This window comes from Tachypleus tridentatus, chromosome 9 (assembly GCF_004210375.1).
Source record: "Tachypleus tridentatus isolate NWPU-2018 chromosome 9, ASM421037v1, whole genome shotgun sequence".
Lineage (NCBI taxonomy): Eukaryota > Metazoa > Arthropoda > Merostomata > Xiphosura > Limulidae > Tachypleus > Tachypleus tridentatus.
The window spans coordinates 145,139,973-145,155,007 of NC_134833.1; the positions used below are offsets into that span (position 1 = coordinate 145,139,973).

The 15,035-nt window shown below is 35.5% G+C and overlaps 1 protein-coding gene across 3 annotated transcripts in view; it reads right to left on the bottom strand.

Moving 5' to 3' along the window:
* Nucleotides 1–2,318: 2,318 nt before the first annotated feature.
* LOC143226595 (N-acetylated-alpha-linked acidic dipeptidase 2-like) overlaps nt 2,319–15,035 on the bottom strand; it is a 94,052-nt gene continuing 81,335 nt past the window's right edge. For all 3 annotated transcript variants that reach the window (XM_076457786.1, XM_076457785.1, XM_076457787.1), the window contains 4 exons: nt 6,542–6,800; nt 6,303–6,384; nt 4,545–4,637; nt 2,319–3,219 (listed from right to left, as the gene is read on the bottom strand). In XM_076457786.1, coding sequence (XP_076313901.1) covers nt 3,018–3,219; nt 4,545–4,637; nt 6,303–6,384; nt 6,542–6,800 — 636 coding nt within the window. In that variant the 3' untranslated portion in view covers nt 2,319–3,017. The remainder of the gene's footprint in view (nt 3,220–4,544; nt 4,638–6,302; nt 6,385–6,541; nt 6,801–15,035) is intronic.

The window sequence follows — 15,035 nt, forward strand, 5'->3', positions numbered from 1 at the left end:
ACAGGATTTCAGGTTGTATCTACAGAAATACTGAATACAAGTATAAAGGATCTATACTTTCACTGTAGATGTGGGACAGAGGTAATTCTACCTGCTAAAATCCAGGGTTCAAACCCCACTGTGAACATGGCAGATAGCCTCCAATGTGGCTTTGCTATAACACACAGAAGGAAGCTATTAAGATATCTAGGATGGAGAGGTTGTCATACCAGGTCAGATTAATATATCAAAAAATCATCTTCTCTTGAATAAAGATAATTAGAGGAGCTTTGACAGAGATTTTCAGATTTTTTATGAGAAATTATAGTATTGATGCATCATCGTTTTTCACGCTAGATGGTGAGAATGGTAGAAGAATTGTAAGATTTGGCAGCTTAGGAGTCATCTTCAGCTGAGACAGTTCTATTCAAGTAACAAGGTGGTAGGCTTTTGGTGTGGCTTATGGATGTATTTTGTTATTATTTGTGCAACTGTTCTGTGTATAAAGCTTTTAGTTAGTTATTTCAATTTTTGCTAATCCTCATCAGTTTTTTTCAGTTTTTCTTATATTTACAGTTGTGTTTTATGTTTGTTTAATATGTAGCATTAAATATTAAGTAAATATTGTAACTTTCAATAAGTAGATCATAAAATCTGGGACTAAATAAAATCAGAAAGTCAAATTATAAAGAAAACAAACTATACCAACTTGATTTAAGATAAACGTTAATAACTTTTGTAAAAGGAATTCTTTTTAGTCGTATCATGTTCTACCCTATAGATTGTAGAAACTGATTTCTGTGTTGTTCCTAACTGTTCTAACCTTAAGCAAAAGTAAAAATTTTAATTTTTTTATGCTTTGCCTTAGTCATACCTTGACCAAACTGTATGATAGAATGGTATGTTTACATAATGAGAGCCAACTGATGGTGTAAGATTGTGATAGAATTATTCAATATTCAAGTCATTCCTAAACCTGTTGAAGTAAAACCATTACTAAACATTCTAGTAACAGAAGTTTAGAAAAATTATGAGATTCAATTAACAGTGTTTTGCTCATTAATTGGACATCTGGTGAGTTTAAACAATAAGAAACAAACTGTATTTATTCTCCCAGGTCTATCGTTCAAGTCTTAAATGTGCTTTTGCAATTGTTTCAACTTATTGCAAGTTTCGTTTTTTATTATCTCCAGAATACATAAGCACATAGTTTATTTGAAATGTTAGTCAGTCCTGTCTTTATATTAAAGCATAGTGTTCTATTTACTTGGACCCATGTAGGGTTTAGGTGTTTTTTTATGTTCTTAATTATTTGTAATTTGGTAAACTCTTATGGTACCACAAGCCACTTATTTCAGTGCAATGATACATAGTTTAATTAGTTAAAAACATTTTATTATTCTTCCCTGTCCACCAGTGGGTAAGTGGTAGGTTTATGAACTTACAGCACTAAATGTTGTTGCAATCGACAGAGCACAGATAGCCCTTGTATGGCTTTGTATTAAAAAAAAGCATTATTCTCTCCCAGTTGTATCCTAACAAAAGTTTAAGCTGGACTCACACTCAAATGTTCCTCAAACAAACTTGAACTTGGCTCAAATAAAACAAGTTATTTTTTTCAACCTGAAGATGATTTAGCCATGTTCAAGTAGTCCCAAAAACAGCTTGCAGTGATTTTGATGTAATTTTAAAAAAACTATTCTCAAGAAAAAAACTGAAAAAATGTTCCAAAAGTATACATACAGATGGTGTAGACTGGGTTTAATAGCCTAATTTTATGTAATATACTATTAAATAATATTTGTGAGAACATAATTCAAGGAAAAAGAAGGATGTTAAAAGTAATCTATGTTAATTTTGTAGTTTTAATGAGCTGTATTAACCAATTACAATATAGCAAATGGTTGAAGCTACCTCAAATGTGCCTTAGCCTCCTCCCTTATAGGTCCACACACTAAATTGAAAATTCAACTGTATTTCATTTAACCTCTTAAACATGTGTGATTACAATATGAGGTGCAACATTCTTTACACCCAGACTTCCCCTGCTCTTCACTAGGAAGAAACCAGCACTGATTCTGACTGTACAGTATGCACTTAAAGAAGAGAACTGGATCTTTCATATTCCTAACTGTAAATGAAACATCTTTTTTCCCCCATCTTTTTCTGACAAGCCTATCCATTTCAACATCCAATGTGGTATTAGGTAGGTTTTTCCCCTGTTTTTTGCTGCATACATAAGACAAAACTGAATAATGGCTTTGGGGTAACTTTGAATGTGTATTAGATTTTCTTTCAGTAACAAAATCTACTTGAAAATAACTGACTGAAGAGGAAACTTTCACTGAAAATATTTTATTATAGCTGCAGTTTACGTAATACATTTAGCTATAAAATTCTTTGTTGTTCCTGTTGTAGTAGTTAGAAACTCTGTGTTTTCAAAAGTAACATTTTGATGCAATATTAAAAAGCTGATTTTTACCTTGAATACTGTGTGCCCTGGTCGGTTTTATGTACAAGATAATTATAACATTGTAGAGACCAAGTTGAAAACCACAATGTACAATCATCATTTGATGTTGGGAGGGCTCTCAACTCTACACAGTAACAAAACTTGTATGAATGTTGTTTGCACATCATGAAGGTAGCTTAACAAGAAGCAGGAGTCTGCAGAATTAAACAGCCATAATGAAGTTGTACTGCCACCTAGAAAGCTATATAAACATTGTAATGTTGTTGTGTCATCTGACAGGCTGTCTTTTTTTTTCCTCCCCACTGTGTTCTACATGTTGTGATGGATTTTAAAACAGTATGTATTGTCACTGTCTGAGCTTTATCACCCAGTACACAATGGTGACAAGCAGCTATATTACATCCAGTTCTCTATACTACACAAGAATGAAAGTATAATTAAATATGTATACCATGGATTTAGAATGTTGTACATCAGTTATTTTATGTTCACTTCACATTCATGGTTATAAGATCAGAATATTACAGTTTCTGTTTCTTCTTAAGAATGTATTCTCTGATTACTTTCAAAGATAAAAGTTACGATCAAGCACAGCTTTCGCTTGTCGGAGAGCGACTGTGAGGTCTGAAATGTGAAGTTTGATTTCTTCCCATCTTGCATGTTTATCCTCATCACTTAGGTTGTCGATACCGTATGACAGATCATGTATTGCAGGAAATCCGTGTGATGAATAACTATCATACTTGCTTGGAGCAAAAGCAATGTTTCTGAAAAAACAGAAATGAAAATTTAAAAAAAGTGTTCATATGAGTAAGTAAGAAAATATCTTTGTTCAGCTACTAAATATGAATAAACAGTAAAATCAAATGCTTACTTACCACAATATATGTGTGTATGTGTATTTAATATTATTTATATATCATAAGAGAGAAACTATGCTATCTATAAACAATTTAGAAAATACACAAAATTGTACTATACTTATTCATAAACAACCTAGTGCCTATAAATCTGAATGGTAATACAACCCCTTGCTCCTTCTGTTTCTTGGTCTATAAACCTGAAAAACCTTAATTGGGTACAAGGAATTGTGTAGGATTTTGAACTATTCTTAAACTACACAGGTCTGTAATGGTTTTATTGCCTTAAACTGTTTTTTACCTGTTCAACAGTAATTCCTGTATGCTGAATCCAGAAATGATATCCATTTTTCTCCATCACATTCAGACTTTTCTTAAAATGTGCTTTTACATAAAATGAATTATTTTATTTGAAATTAAGTCCCATTTTGGTATGTTTAAAGTGTTGACAGCCACTAGTTATAGATTCTTCTAGACCAATTGCAACATGAAATTCTTATCAGTCATTCTAGAACCCTTAAGAAACATACTGTGAGTAAATAAACAGTTAACAGACTACACGAGGTGTCATTTCTGAATTGTATTTGTTTGCATGTCCACCTTAACAATATTTTTTCTTTTCAGTATTACTTAACCATTGCTATGGCAACAAAAGGTTGTGTATGTAACCCAAACACATTCTGTTATATCTGTGGTAAATGTTTTGTGAAGAATCAAAGGCAAAACATTACAGAGTTTATCAAAAAAACATATACATATTATGAAATAAAACCTGAGGACCAAGACAAATCACAGGCTCTGCATAAAGTCTGCACCTTTTGTGTCAAATAGTCAACACAATGGACTAAAATTCAAGAGAAAATCATTACCTTTTGAAATACCAATGGTCTGGTACGATCTTTATAAATTCTTTTGTGATAGAAAAAATTAATATTTTCAAAATCTGTGTAGCTGAATTATGGAAAATCCATTATTAAAACAAAATAACTTTTATGAAATTTAAATATATCTGCAATGTAATGTTTGCTATTTTGATCTTGAAAATACACTCTAAATTGACAAGCTGCAAGTAATAATAATAATCTAATTTATATGTCATTTCCTAACTGCAATCATCTTATCATTAAAATTACAAAAAAGCTGCACATTCAGATTTCTGTTCTCTTATACTTGGATCATAATGACATTGTTCTTCAACAATTTGTATTCACTCCAAAAAACAACACATTAACCTTTTCAATGGTTGTTCAGGAAGCCCAGTAGGTTTAATGAAAGTTCTCTCCACAAGCATCATTTGATCGTTCACTTGACGAACCATCAAAGGACTGAAAAATTAAAACTTTAGTTATTATTTATAACAAATACAATAACAATAAAAAAAATATTGACAGCCATTATGAAGCACTCAGCAGAAATTAGAAGAAAAGCAAGTAATCACAACAACACATACACATACCTGAGTATGAGTAATCCATTGTATGTTTTTTTTTCTCTTTTTGATTTAGTTCACTTCAATATGTATAATAAAACATACAAGGAAGTGATTTTAATTAGAAAGATTTTAAAAACTACTTTACCAGAATTATCTTTGACCAAAGAGAACCTCGTGTTTAATATAAGTCATAAATGGACAGGAATTTATTCTTATAAATATTTGCTTTCATAAAAAAAACTGGGTTAATCTTATACTGTAACAAACACAGCAATAAATGTCAATTTGCAGAATATTCAATTAAAGAATGAAGTTTTCAGTAGGGCTGTGACGATTAACCGGTTACGGTTTGGTTACTGCTCTTAACCGGTTACGGATTTCCTAACCGGTTAATCTAAGATTTTTTTCCGAGAAAAATAAACAAGGGAAAACAATACGATTATCGACATTTGCGTGTAAATATTCCATTATTTGACCTTGACGTTGGTATGTTTGCCTATCGCGATTATAGGAACTGCTTGCCTTTTTGTTTGGTTGAATTTTCGTTGTTGTTATTGTTGAAAGCCTTTAGAGTTTTTGTTAACGTTCGGTGCGGCCGTCACGCGCAAATTCCTAGGGCTGTGACGATTACACGATTAACCGGTTACGGTTCGGTTACGAGGCAAAGATTAACCGGTTACAAAAGTCCGTAATCGTCGCAGCCCTAGTTTTAACTTTACTTTGAGGATAAACGTTACTTGTATTGCGGGCCATTTTATTTTGGCTTTAAGTAGTATAGTAGCTAAAAAAATCTGCTTCAAGAACTCTTGATATAAATAGTACTTATTCACCAATCTGTTAAAATAAGACTCTTAAGCAGCTGAAAAAAAATTAAAAAGGGGTATCTACAATACTAAATATGCACATTTTGGGTCTTACTAATAAGTGTAACATACCCTCCAAGCACAACTGGCACCCTGTAAAGTAATTGGTAAATCACCACTTCCTGTTAGTATCTTGTAGATTCTTTATTCATAAAAACTAATTCACAATTAACACTTGATTTCCTCACTTAGTATAACTTCCTGTAAGGTCGCATGTATTACATCACCTGACAATTAATTTACCCCATATTATGTCACTTCCTAAAACCTTATAATTTTTCCCTTATTGTTTCTTTGTTTTTTGTGTATTTTTGTATTTACCTGATTTGTTTGTTTTGGATTAATTTAATAATATTTGTTTAATTTTAGATTCTTATTGACTGACAAAGCTTCTTTAGATTTCTAGTGACTATATACTACTTTATAATTTTGTGTGTTTGTGTTCCAGATATACAAATACAGTTGAAATAAAGGAGGTATTCTTAATTATACAAAACATTCGTTATTGTAGCTAAACGCTTTAAAGAAACTATGTTTTGAAAGATAGAACTGTTTGCAACTTCTTCTTTGAGGTCAAAATATTTTAAGGTGAAGTGAAACCTGCCACTTATTGGATGACACATAAATGGTAGGAAAATGTGAAGTTCATATACAAATGTTCAGAGTTGATTCAAGGGATAAAAATATCACATTACTTATCCAAATCAGTTTCTTTGGTGTGCTTGTGCCACTCAGTAGCTGTTTTTGTGAAATTGTCAATTGTTTCTTTAAGAAGACCTGCAAAAAAATACATATATAAATTTCTCAGTCAAACCTCAAACTTAGTTCCACACTTGCAAACATTAAAAATTTAAACAAAAATGTGTGTTTCAGTATCATAATATCTATTAAGATATTTAAAAGAAGTTAACAAATTCTATAGAAAGAAAATTACCCAGAGAAATTCCTTGATCTTCCAATTTTTCTAGAATGCCTTTTTCCTCTAAACTATGAAATGCCATTTGTAACTCCTCACCATAAGTTGTTAAATTGTAAGGCAGTAAGAGGGAACCACTAAGTCTGTGTAGAAGTAAACCATTTAACCGGCTGCAACTCTGGTGGTAGATGAACTTGGGGTCAATTAAACGGGACATGAGGTCAAAAGTCTCGTAGGCTGTGTGGTAAGCTGGGTATGTTGCTATAGGGTATATTTTCTAAAATAAATGTCAAACAATGATCTTATACCAGTGTAATAAATTAATATCCATAACAAGTTCTTATAGTATTCCAATTTAAAACTCTTAACCCTAATCAGCCCACAGTAATTTTTCAGTGAGTCTAGTACTTTTCTAATAATCTGTAATTAATAATTACTGTATACACACAGGAAACATATTTAGTAGTAGTTACATGAATTGTAGTCTACCATTAGAAAGAAGGAAAATAATAATAGTATATTAATAATTTTCCATTCCTTTCCTATGAGAGTATAAGAATTGTATCATTACAACTATTGAAAACTGACTGTTCTAATAATTTTTCTTGTTATTCTCTAAAATAAATTTTTTAAATTTTTCTTCATACAAACTTTAGCATGTATTATTTCTATATACTCTATGAATCAGATGTCTTCCATAACATCAAATGCCATACATATGTTCTTCTTTAATTATTAACATCTAATAATATTTAAGGTCTTATCTAAAAATATGCACATTCACACACACACACACACACACACACACACACACTACTGAGTATTTGGAGAGTTGGACAAATAAATAGCAGATTGCTTTTGATTATAATATATGCAATGTACTGTATGACACACCTTATCCAATCACAATACTGAGTTATATACACATCTATTCAAAACATTTGGTATTATACACGTCTTGGCTACACCTACGTAAAAGACTGGTTCTGATACACACCTCCATTCATGTAGCACCTTTTCCCAGTTTTGTGCTGCCTTCTATATGCATAATGTTTTTCTCACCAGTAGCCTTTTCCTATGCTGTTCTTATGTTGTAACACAAGTTCCACCAATAAGAGTGTAACATACCCTCCTAGCACAACTGACACTGTTCAGTAATTCTTCATTTCTCAGTTTGGTACTGGCATGTTTAGACAGGTATCTCTTTCTGCTTGTGTGAGTGATTTAAAGATTTTCACTTCATTTTCTGACAACATTTTTGAAATTACTTAGTTTGTGCAAGGAGTATTTTAATTAATTTTTCCTTCTTTCCATGTTATAAACTCAGAGGGTCATATTAATACAACTTTGTCTAGTGTAATCCATAAGATTATATTCACTTACAGACCACACTTAGTTTTTCTAATGTTATGTGTTAGCAATAATGCACTAAGAGTTGGAGTCCATGTGTAGTGTGGTACTTCTTCTGACTCGAGGACATATTGTTTCCTCACCCATGGATCTAACTTACAAATATAGTGATTTTGGTAGCCTTATTCCTCCATTTGCTGTTGCTGCACTTTCTCAGTGCATTTAATGGAGAATGAATGGTAGAAAACCAGATATCCCGAGCAAGGATTCACTGATTGTGCAGTTTCCACTGAAGAAAGGAAATAAGAAATTCCATGGAAGCCCGAGCCTCAAAAGCCAACACTTTTTATGCAGTGAGATAGGTAGGTAGGTATTCAATGTTTATTGGCACGAAGCTACAAGGCTATCTGTGCCAGACAAGATGTGGTACAGTATAGGTATAGGGCAATAAGGTAAAAAGTAAAATTATGAACTGCCAGGAAGACTGAAGCAAGAAGTACACCCTTGCTGACATTTACCTGAAGTTGGCCTTTCGAATCCTGGGTTCAGTTCAAAAGAAAAGTAAAAACTGAAATGTGTAAAATTAAGACTTGCCAGGAAGACTGAAACATCAAGATCGAAATTGCAGTCAGTCACCTGAAGTTGGCCTTTCCAGTTCTGGGTTCAAGTCAAAATAAAAACTGAAATGTGTAAAAGAAATTGTGTTAAAACACTATATAGTACAATAAAAAAACCTTAATTAAGTGTAAAAGACCAATGGCTCTTAAAAATGTAAAAACATGGGCCAAAGTCAAGGGCAAACCCGCCTTACAAATATCTTTAAAGTGGTATCGTCATTCTAGGTTGTAACGCCGGCATGATAATAAAATGTGGATGATTGTGATCTGAGTGCCATGTAGACCAACAATGGTGCAGCAGTTCCAGATAAAAGGAAGTGGTGGATTAAAATGTGACCAATGCATAACCTTGCCAAAACAACCTCCTCTCTTCGATCCTTACAGAAGCAAGAGGGCAAAGGACCAAGAGAAGGTTTCATTTGAAAAGCTTGTTATGGTATTGCTCATTCCGGGTTGCCTGCCATCTGGTGTACAGTCTGGATTTGAAATCTGGACCATAGTCCATGTATAGAATGGGCACTGGGATGATTCAGAACAGACAGACTTTGCTGCTCTGTCGGGCCAGCTAATTCCCACAAATACCAACATGACCTGGTATCCAAAAGAATTGGACAGAGACAGATGAGAGAGAAAGATGGGCCAGTTTGTTTTCAGTATTGATGAGAAGAAGGTGGTGACTATCATGGAATGATTCCAGGGCCAATAGACAGCTGAGTGAGTCCGTATATATTGTACAATTTGTATATTGCATCATTTCAATATGATTTAGGGCAAGACAGATGGCATACAATTTGGCAGTGAAAACAGAAACTGCAGGGGGAGTCTGTGTGCCACAATTGAACTGTCACAAACCATGGCTGAGCCTACTGAGTCACCCGATTGGAAATATCACTCTTTCTTTGCTGAAAATCTTTCATATGATCCATCCATTCCTATATATACAGATAGTCCAGATTTTCAGTTATTAAAATGTGTGGTCCATTGTGGTTGGAAAACACAACTCCAGGTAGGATGCTGTGGTAAGGATCAAAGTTTGGAAGCATACATTAGAGACAGTTGCAAACAGCGAATATATAAAGAGGGTTCATGAGATTCCACATACCAACTTTGCACGGAGATGTACGAAAAGCTCCAATGCAAAACCGAAGCCCCTGGTGATGGACAGGATCCAACATTTTTAGTACCAAAGTTCTGGAAGAACCATAAACCACAGACCCATAGTCAAGTTTGGATCAGATGAGGGCACGATAAATTTTAAGCATGGAGTATCGATCTGCTCCCCAAGAAGTAGAAGAGAGGGCACAGAGAATGTTCAATGCTTTTAGACATTTGAAACGAAGTTGCCTGATGTGCAATGTAAAATTTAATTTACAATCAAATGTATGACCTAATAACTTTGCCTCAGGGACGACAGGTAGTACATCATCATCAAGATGGAGTTCTGGATCTGGGTGGATTCCCTGTTTGTGGCAGAAATGTATAAAACGGTTTTAGAGAGTGAAAGTTTAACACCATTTGTCGTGGTCCACTTCAGTATCTGACTGACTGCAGTTTGTAGCTGCCCTTCAATGAACCTCATGTTTGATGATGGCATGAGATGTAAAAGTCATCAACAAAAAGACTGTTTGCAACTGTAGGGGGTAGCTGATCACTGATGGCATTAATCTTTATAATGAAAAGTGTGACACTCAGAATACAGTTCTGAGGGACTCCAAGTTCCTGTGGGAAAAAATGAGAAAGTGTTGAGCCCACACAGACTTGGAATTGGCGCTTCATTAAGAATTGCTGGATGAAAATGGGTAAGTTTCCAGGCAATCCATACGAGTGAAGGTCTCGTAAGATGGCATATCTCTATGTTGTATTGTAGGCTTTTTCTAAATAAAAAAAAAACAGTAACAAAATGTTGTCGCCTTAGAAAGACTTCTCTGATTGATGTTTCAAGGTGAATTAAGTGGTCTATCGTAGAGCGTTGTCTTCGGAAACAACACTGAGTGGGTGAGAGGAGGTTGTTTGATTCAAGAAACCAATCAAGGTGGGCATTGATTATCCTCTCTAAGGTATTACAGAGACAACTTGTCAAATTGGTAATTTGAAGGAATCACTGGATTATTCCCAGGTTTCAGAATAGGGAGTATGATAGCTTGTTGCCAAGCATCTGGATAAACATTTTCCTGCCATGTCTGATTAAAGGCAGTTTAGAGAATGGTGAGAGAGTTTTGGGAGAGGTAGTGTAACATCTCATAATGTATATTATCAGGTCCAACTGATGTATTGCCAGACCGATGAATAGCAAGTTTGAGTTCCATCAGTGTAAGAGGGCAGTTGTAGTCATAGGAATGGTCAGTTAAAAAGGAAAGAAGCAGATGCTTTGCCTATGTTTCAATGGCTAAAAAGGAAGGGGATAAGTTTGAAGAGCTAGATACATGAGAGAAGAAGTCCCCAAGAGTATTGGCAATGCTCTGCGCATCTGCAACTTCATGGCCATCAGATATTAAGATAGAGAGGGGGGCAAAAGTATATCTTCCACTCACCCTTCAGATCTTATCCCATATAACATTTGTGCTGGTGGTTGAAGAAATGCTGGAGGTGTATTTAATCCAAGATTCCTTCTGGCTTTGACATCTAACTTGCCAAGAGTGTGCATGGGCTTGCTGAAATGCAATGCAATTTGATAGCATGGGGTATCTTCGAAATTTATCCCAAACACGCTTCTGAGTTTTCAGTGTTATAGAACAGGCAGAATTCCACCAAGGGAGGGGATGCTGTAGGGAATATGTTGAGGTTTTAGGGATGCATCAAGTAGCAGCTTGTATAATACTGTTGGTTTCTGCTGCTATACAATCATCTTTGGATAATTTACATAAGATGGCAGGATCAAGTTCCAAGAGGGTAGTGAAAGAAGGCCAGTTGACCTGGACCAACTTCCACTGAGGTACATGGGTCGGGTGGTACCGATCACAGCTAATCTCTCATGAGATGATGGGAAAATTATCACTACCTCATAGATTAATGTCAACCTCCCAGGAAAAGTGAGTGAGTAGCTAAGGGGAACAGACAGAAAGATCTATAGCTGTAAATGACTGACTAGATGTATGAAAATGTCTGTAAGAGCCAGTACTGAATAGAGCCAAGTTGTGATTCAGGAGCATATGCTGTATGGCACACCCTCTCTTATCAATACGGGAGCCACCTCAGAGGGGAATATGCCCATTGAAATCTCCTAAGATACCAGGAGATCTTGGTATAAAGATAATACTTTATTTATTAACAAGGTCTGATTAATTATAATGCATTTTAGGTGTAAGGTATAGAGAGCAAATAGTGATGGTAAAACCCAAGGAGACACGGATGGCTACAGCCTCCAAGGGTGTGATCAACCAGCAATGCAACTCCTCCATGTCCCCGTCCTACACATAGCCTGTCATTCCGGTATAATGAAAAGTGGCAGATAGTAACTGTATTTGTAGGCTGTAGAAATGTTTCCTGCAAAGAAAGTCATATGAGATGATAAAAGTCAATCAGATCATTGATGTCGGTCACATTTGATTGGAAACTTGGACAGTTCCATTGGATTAGTGTGGCCATGTGTAATTATTTCAGAGGAGAAGACGGTAGAGAGTCCTTCTGCTTATGACCATGTTTTTTTTGTTTTTTTTTATTGGATGTGGGTCTATCACCCTCTATGGATCCTGCTCAAGCTCGAATGATCGAGTCTGAATTTATCGGTACATGTACTAATGATTGAGGGCACGGACGAGTTGTTTGTTTAATTTTTGGGGTATCAAGAGAGGGAGACTCCATGGAAACATCTTGATTTGAAGAAGGTGAAATTTGGCAATGACTGGAAGGTGTGGTCAGGACAGAGATGGAAGAAGAAACTGATTCGTGAACTGTGTTGATTTTGGGAAGTGTTTCATTAAGATTTGCTGGTGAAGATTGTGTAGGGGATAGGGCAAGGTCTGTTTGGACTCCTACTGTAATAGTAGAACAGGTTACAGCAGCAGAAGTTCTGGTAGGAATAGGAAATAATAATTTTTGAGCCTCTGTGTACGTGAGATTGTTAACTGTCTTGAGACATTGTACTTCTTTTTCTTCTACTCATTTAGGGCAAGAGATAAAATAAGAAGGATGCGTACCATTACAGTTTATACAATGTGGTTCGAGTTGGCATACGGTGGCATTATGGTCTTTACCACCACAACGGGCACAGGTCAAGGAACCATGGCAAGATTGTTTTGAATGACCAAATCGTTGACAATGGAAATATCATATAGGATTTGGAATATAAGATCGTACCTTACAATTCAGATGTCCTGCTTTTATTGTGGTGGGAGGACTTGGTACAGTAAATGTTAGTATTAGAACATTTGTTGGTTCCAGAATTCCATCCTCTCGAGTGAAGATTTGGCATACTGCTGTGACACCTTGGCTGGTGAGACCCACGAGGATGTCTGATTTGGGGACAGTCCATAAATCTCTTTCAACTATGACTCCTCTAGAAGTATTCAAAGTGGAATGAGGAGTAACTTCAATGGGTATGCCCCCAAGGCCTTTGATGTCAGGAGGAGTTTGGAATGCTGTGATGAAGATGTTTCCACCAAGGTGTCTCCCAAACGTAGCATTTTTACCGATTTAGGGGAGCCAGCAAGCCCTTATGAATAAAAAATGGGGACATGTGCCCTAGAGGTTTGTCACTTACGGAATGCAAAATTAGGAATTGCAGGACAGATTCATCAATGCATGGTCGTTTTCTAGTAGTCAAGTTTTTCTTGGTGGTTTCAAGTTGTGTTATTTTTTTGTTTTAGGAGTATCCATAATAAATAGAAAATATTTCAGTGTCCACTTACCCCACCCACCATGGAGCCCTACAAGGGGATGCACTACAGTGCCTTAAGGGCACTGCAGTGACGCCAGGGTTTCATGAGCACTATACCCGAACACCAGTGTCAGACACAATGTCCACAACACCCGTTGTGAACGTCCTATGCTGGTACTTAGTTGACCCTTGCCCAAATGGTCTAGCTGATTGATCCTGGGGGGCCACCCCAAGACAGCCCGTTTACAGGAATTCAAGGCCAAACTGGTGTGTTGGAGTTGGACCCCTCAACCACAGAGGAGGAAAGGACCAAAGAAACTTCAGTGGAGCAAACCACACTGCCAGCAAGTTTGTACTTGCATTTAAATCCACACTATAGGACCACTTAAGATTTCTTTGCAATATTTTACATTTCATGGTTACCCATTACATTGTCTTTAGGTGTTGTATCACTCCAGGCTCTCCCAACATGTTTTCAACCCCCTTCCCCCATTCTTCTAATGGAATACAGGGAGTCAGTTACCACTTACCAGCTCTTAGCTGTTTAGGTAGTGAACCATGAAAGCTTCCTTCAAAGTGTAACCAATTCCACTCAGTAGAGAGTAGGGCAGTGAACTTCCCTCTACCATGAAATGGATGAAAGATTCCTGAAGATGACCCACCCTATTAATATAGTACATCTCTCTGATTGGACTTCCCCCCCCCCTTCCCTCTTACCACTTCCTAGGTGTTGGTTCTCAGGCACTTTGGTGTTGGATAGGCACAGGACCAGCCAAAAAAATAAGTTTTCACTCATATGGTTGGTTAGTGTTATGATATAAAAAGTCTTTGTAGTGTAGGTATTAATTTATTTATTTTGCAAGTTAATATTTCATGATTGTTTACTTTACTTTATAAGAGATTTAAAACAGATGATTGTTGGAAATTGTGTCTATAATTCATTGATGTTGAGACTATCAAATGTTGTGTGCAACACACTGACATAAATAATACAGATATTTCCAGAAAGCAGGCAGACAATTAAGTGATGAACATCCAAAGAAAGTGAGACAACCAGAAAGAGCAGACACAAAGACAAAATAAAGAAGAGGCCAGAAAATGGTACGTGAAAGTATGGCCAAAGAAAAGGTTAAAAATGGAAGTTAAGTTAAATTAGCTTAATAGTTAATATGTTAAAGTGAAATTAACAATATTTTTACACCTTAGGAGAATAATTTGTTTCATCAAAGGGTGTTCTAAAGCAATTGAACCTGTTTGTGGAAATTGACAAAAAGCAGACAATTACTGGAAGTTCTGAATACAACTTCAGTTAGTCAGGCACAGTAAGTGAATTATACACAGAATGCTAGTGCGGTAGAAATATAGAAAGGAAATTTGGTTTGTCAACTGAATTTTTAAAGCAATTGAATAGGCTTAAGTAGACTTTTGACAAGAACAAGAGATATATATATATATAGTTTATGATATACCTATAATCTCTATAGTGTAAAGAAAAAAAGGAAAAACTGGAAAGTCAGAGAGAAAGAACAAGAGTACTTGTTCTGAAAAGATATATTATTTTGAAAACAAGTGGAGTGTATGCTGTTCATATAACACTGAATTTATCACCAAAAAGTCACAGACACCTACTGTAGAAGACTCCTAGACCCACAGTGCATGTTTGGAATATTAAGAAGTATAAGTGAAAACCTTTTTTTAATTGGCAACTCATCAATATAACATCTGATAG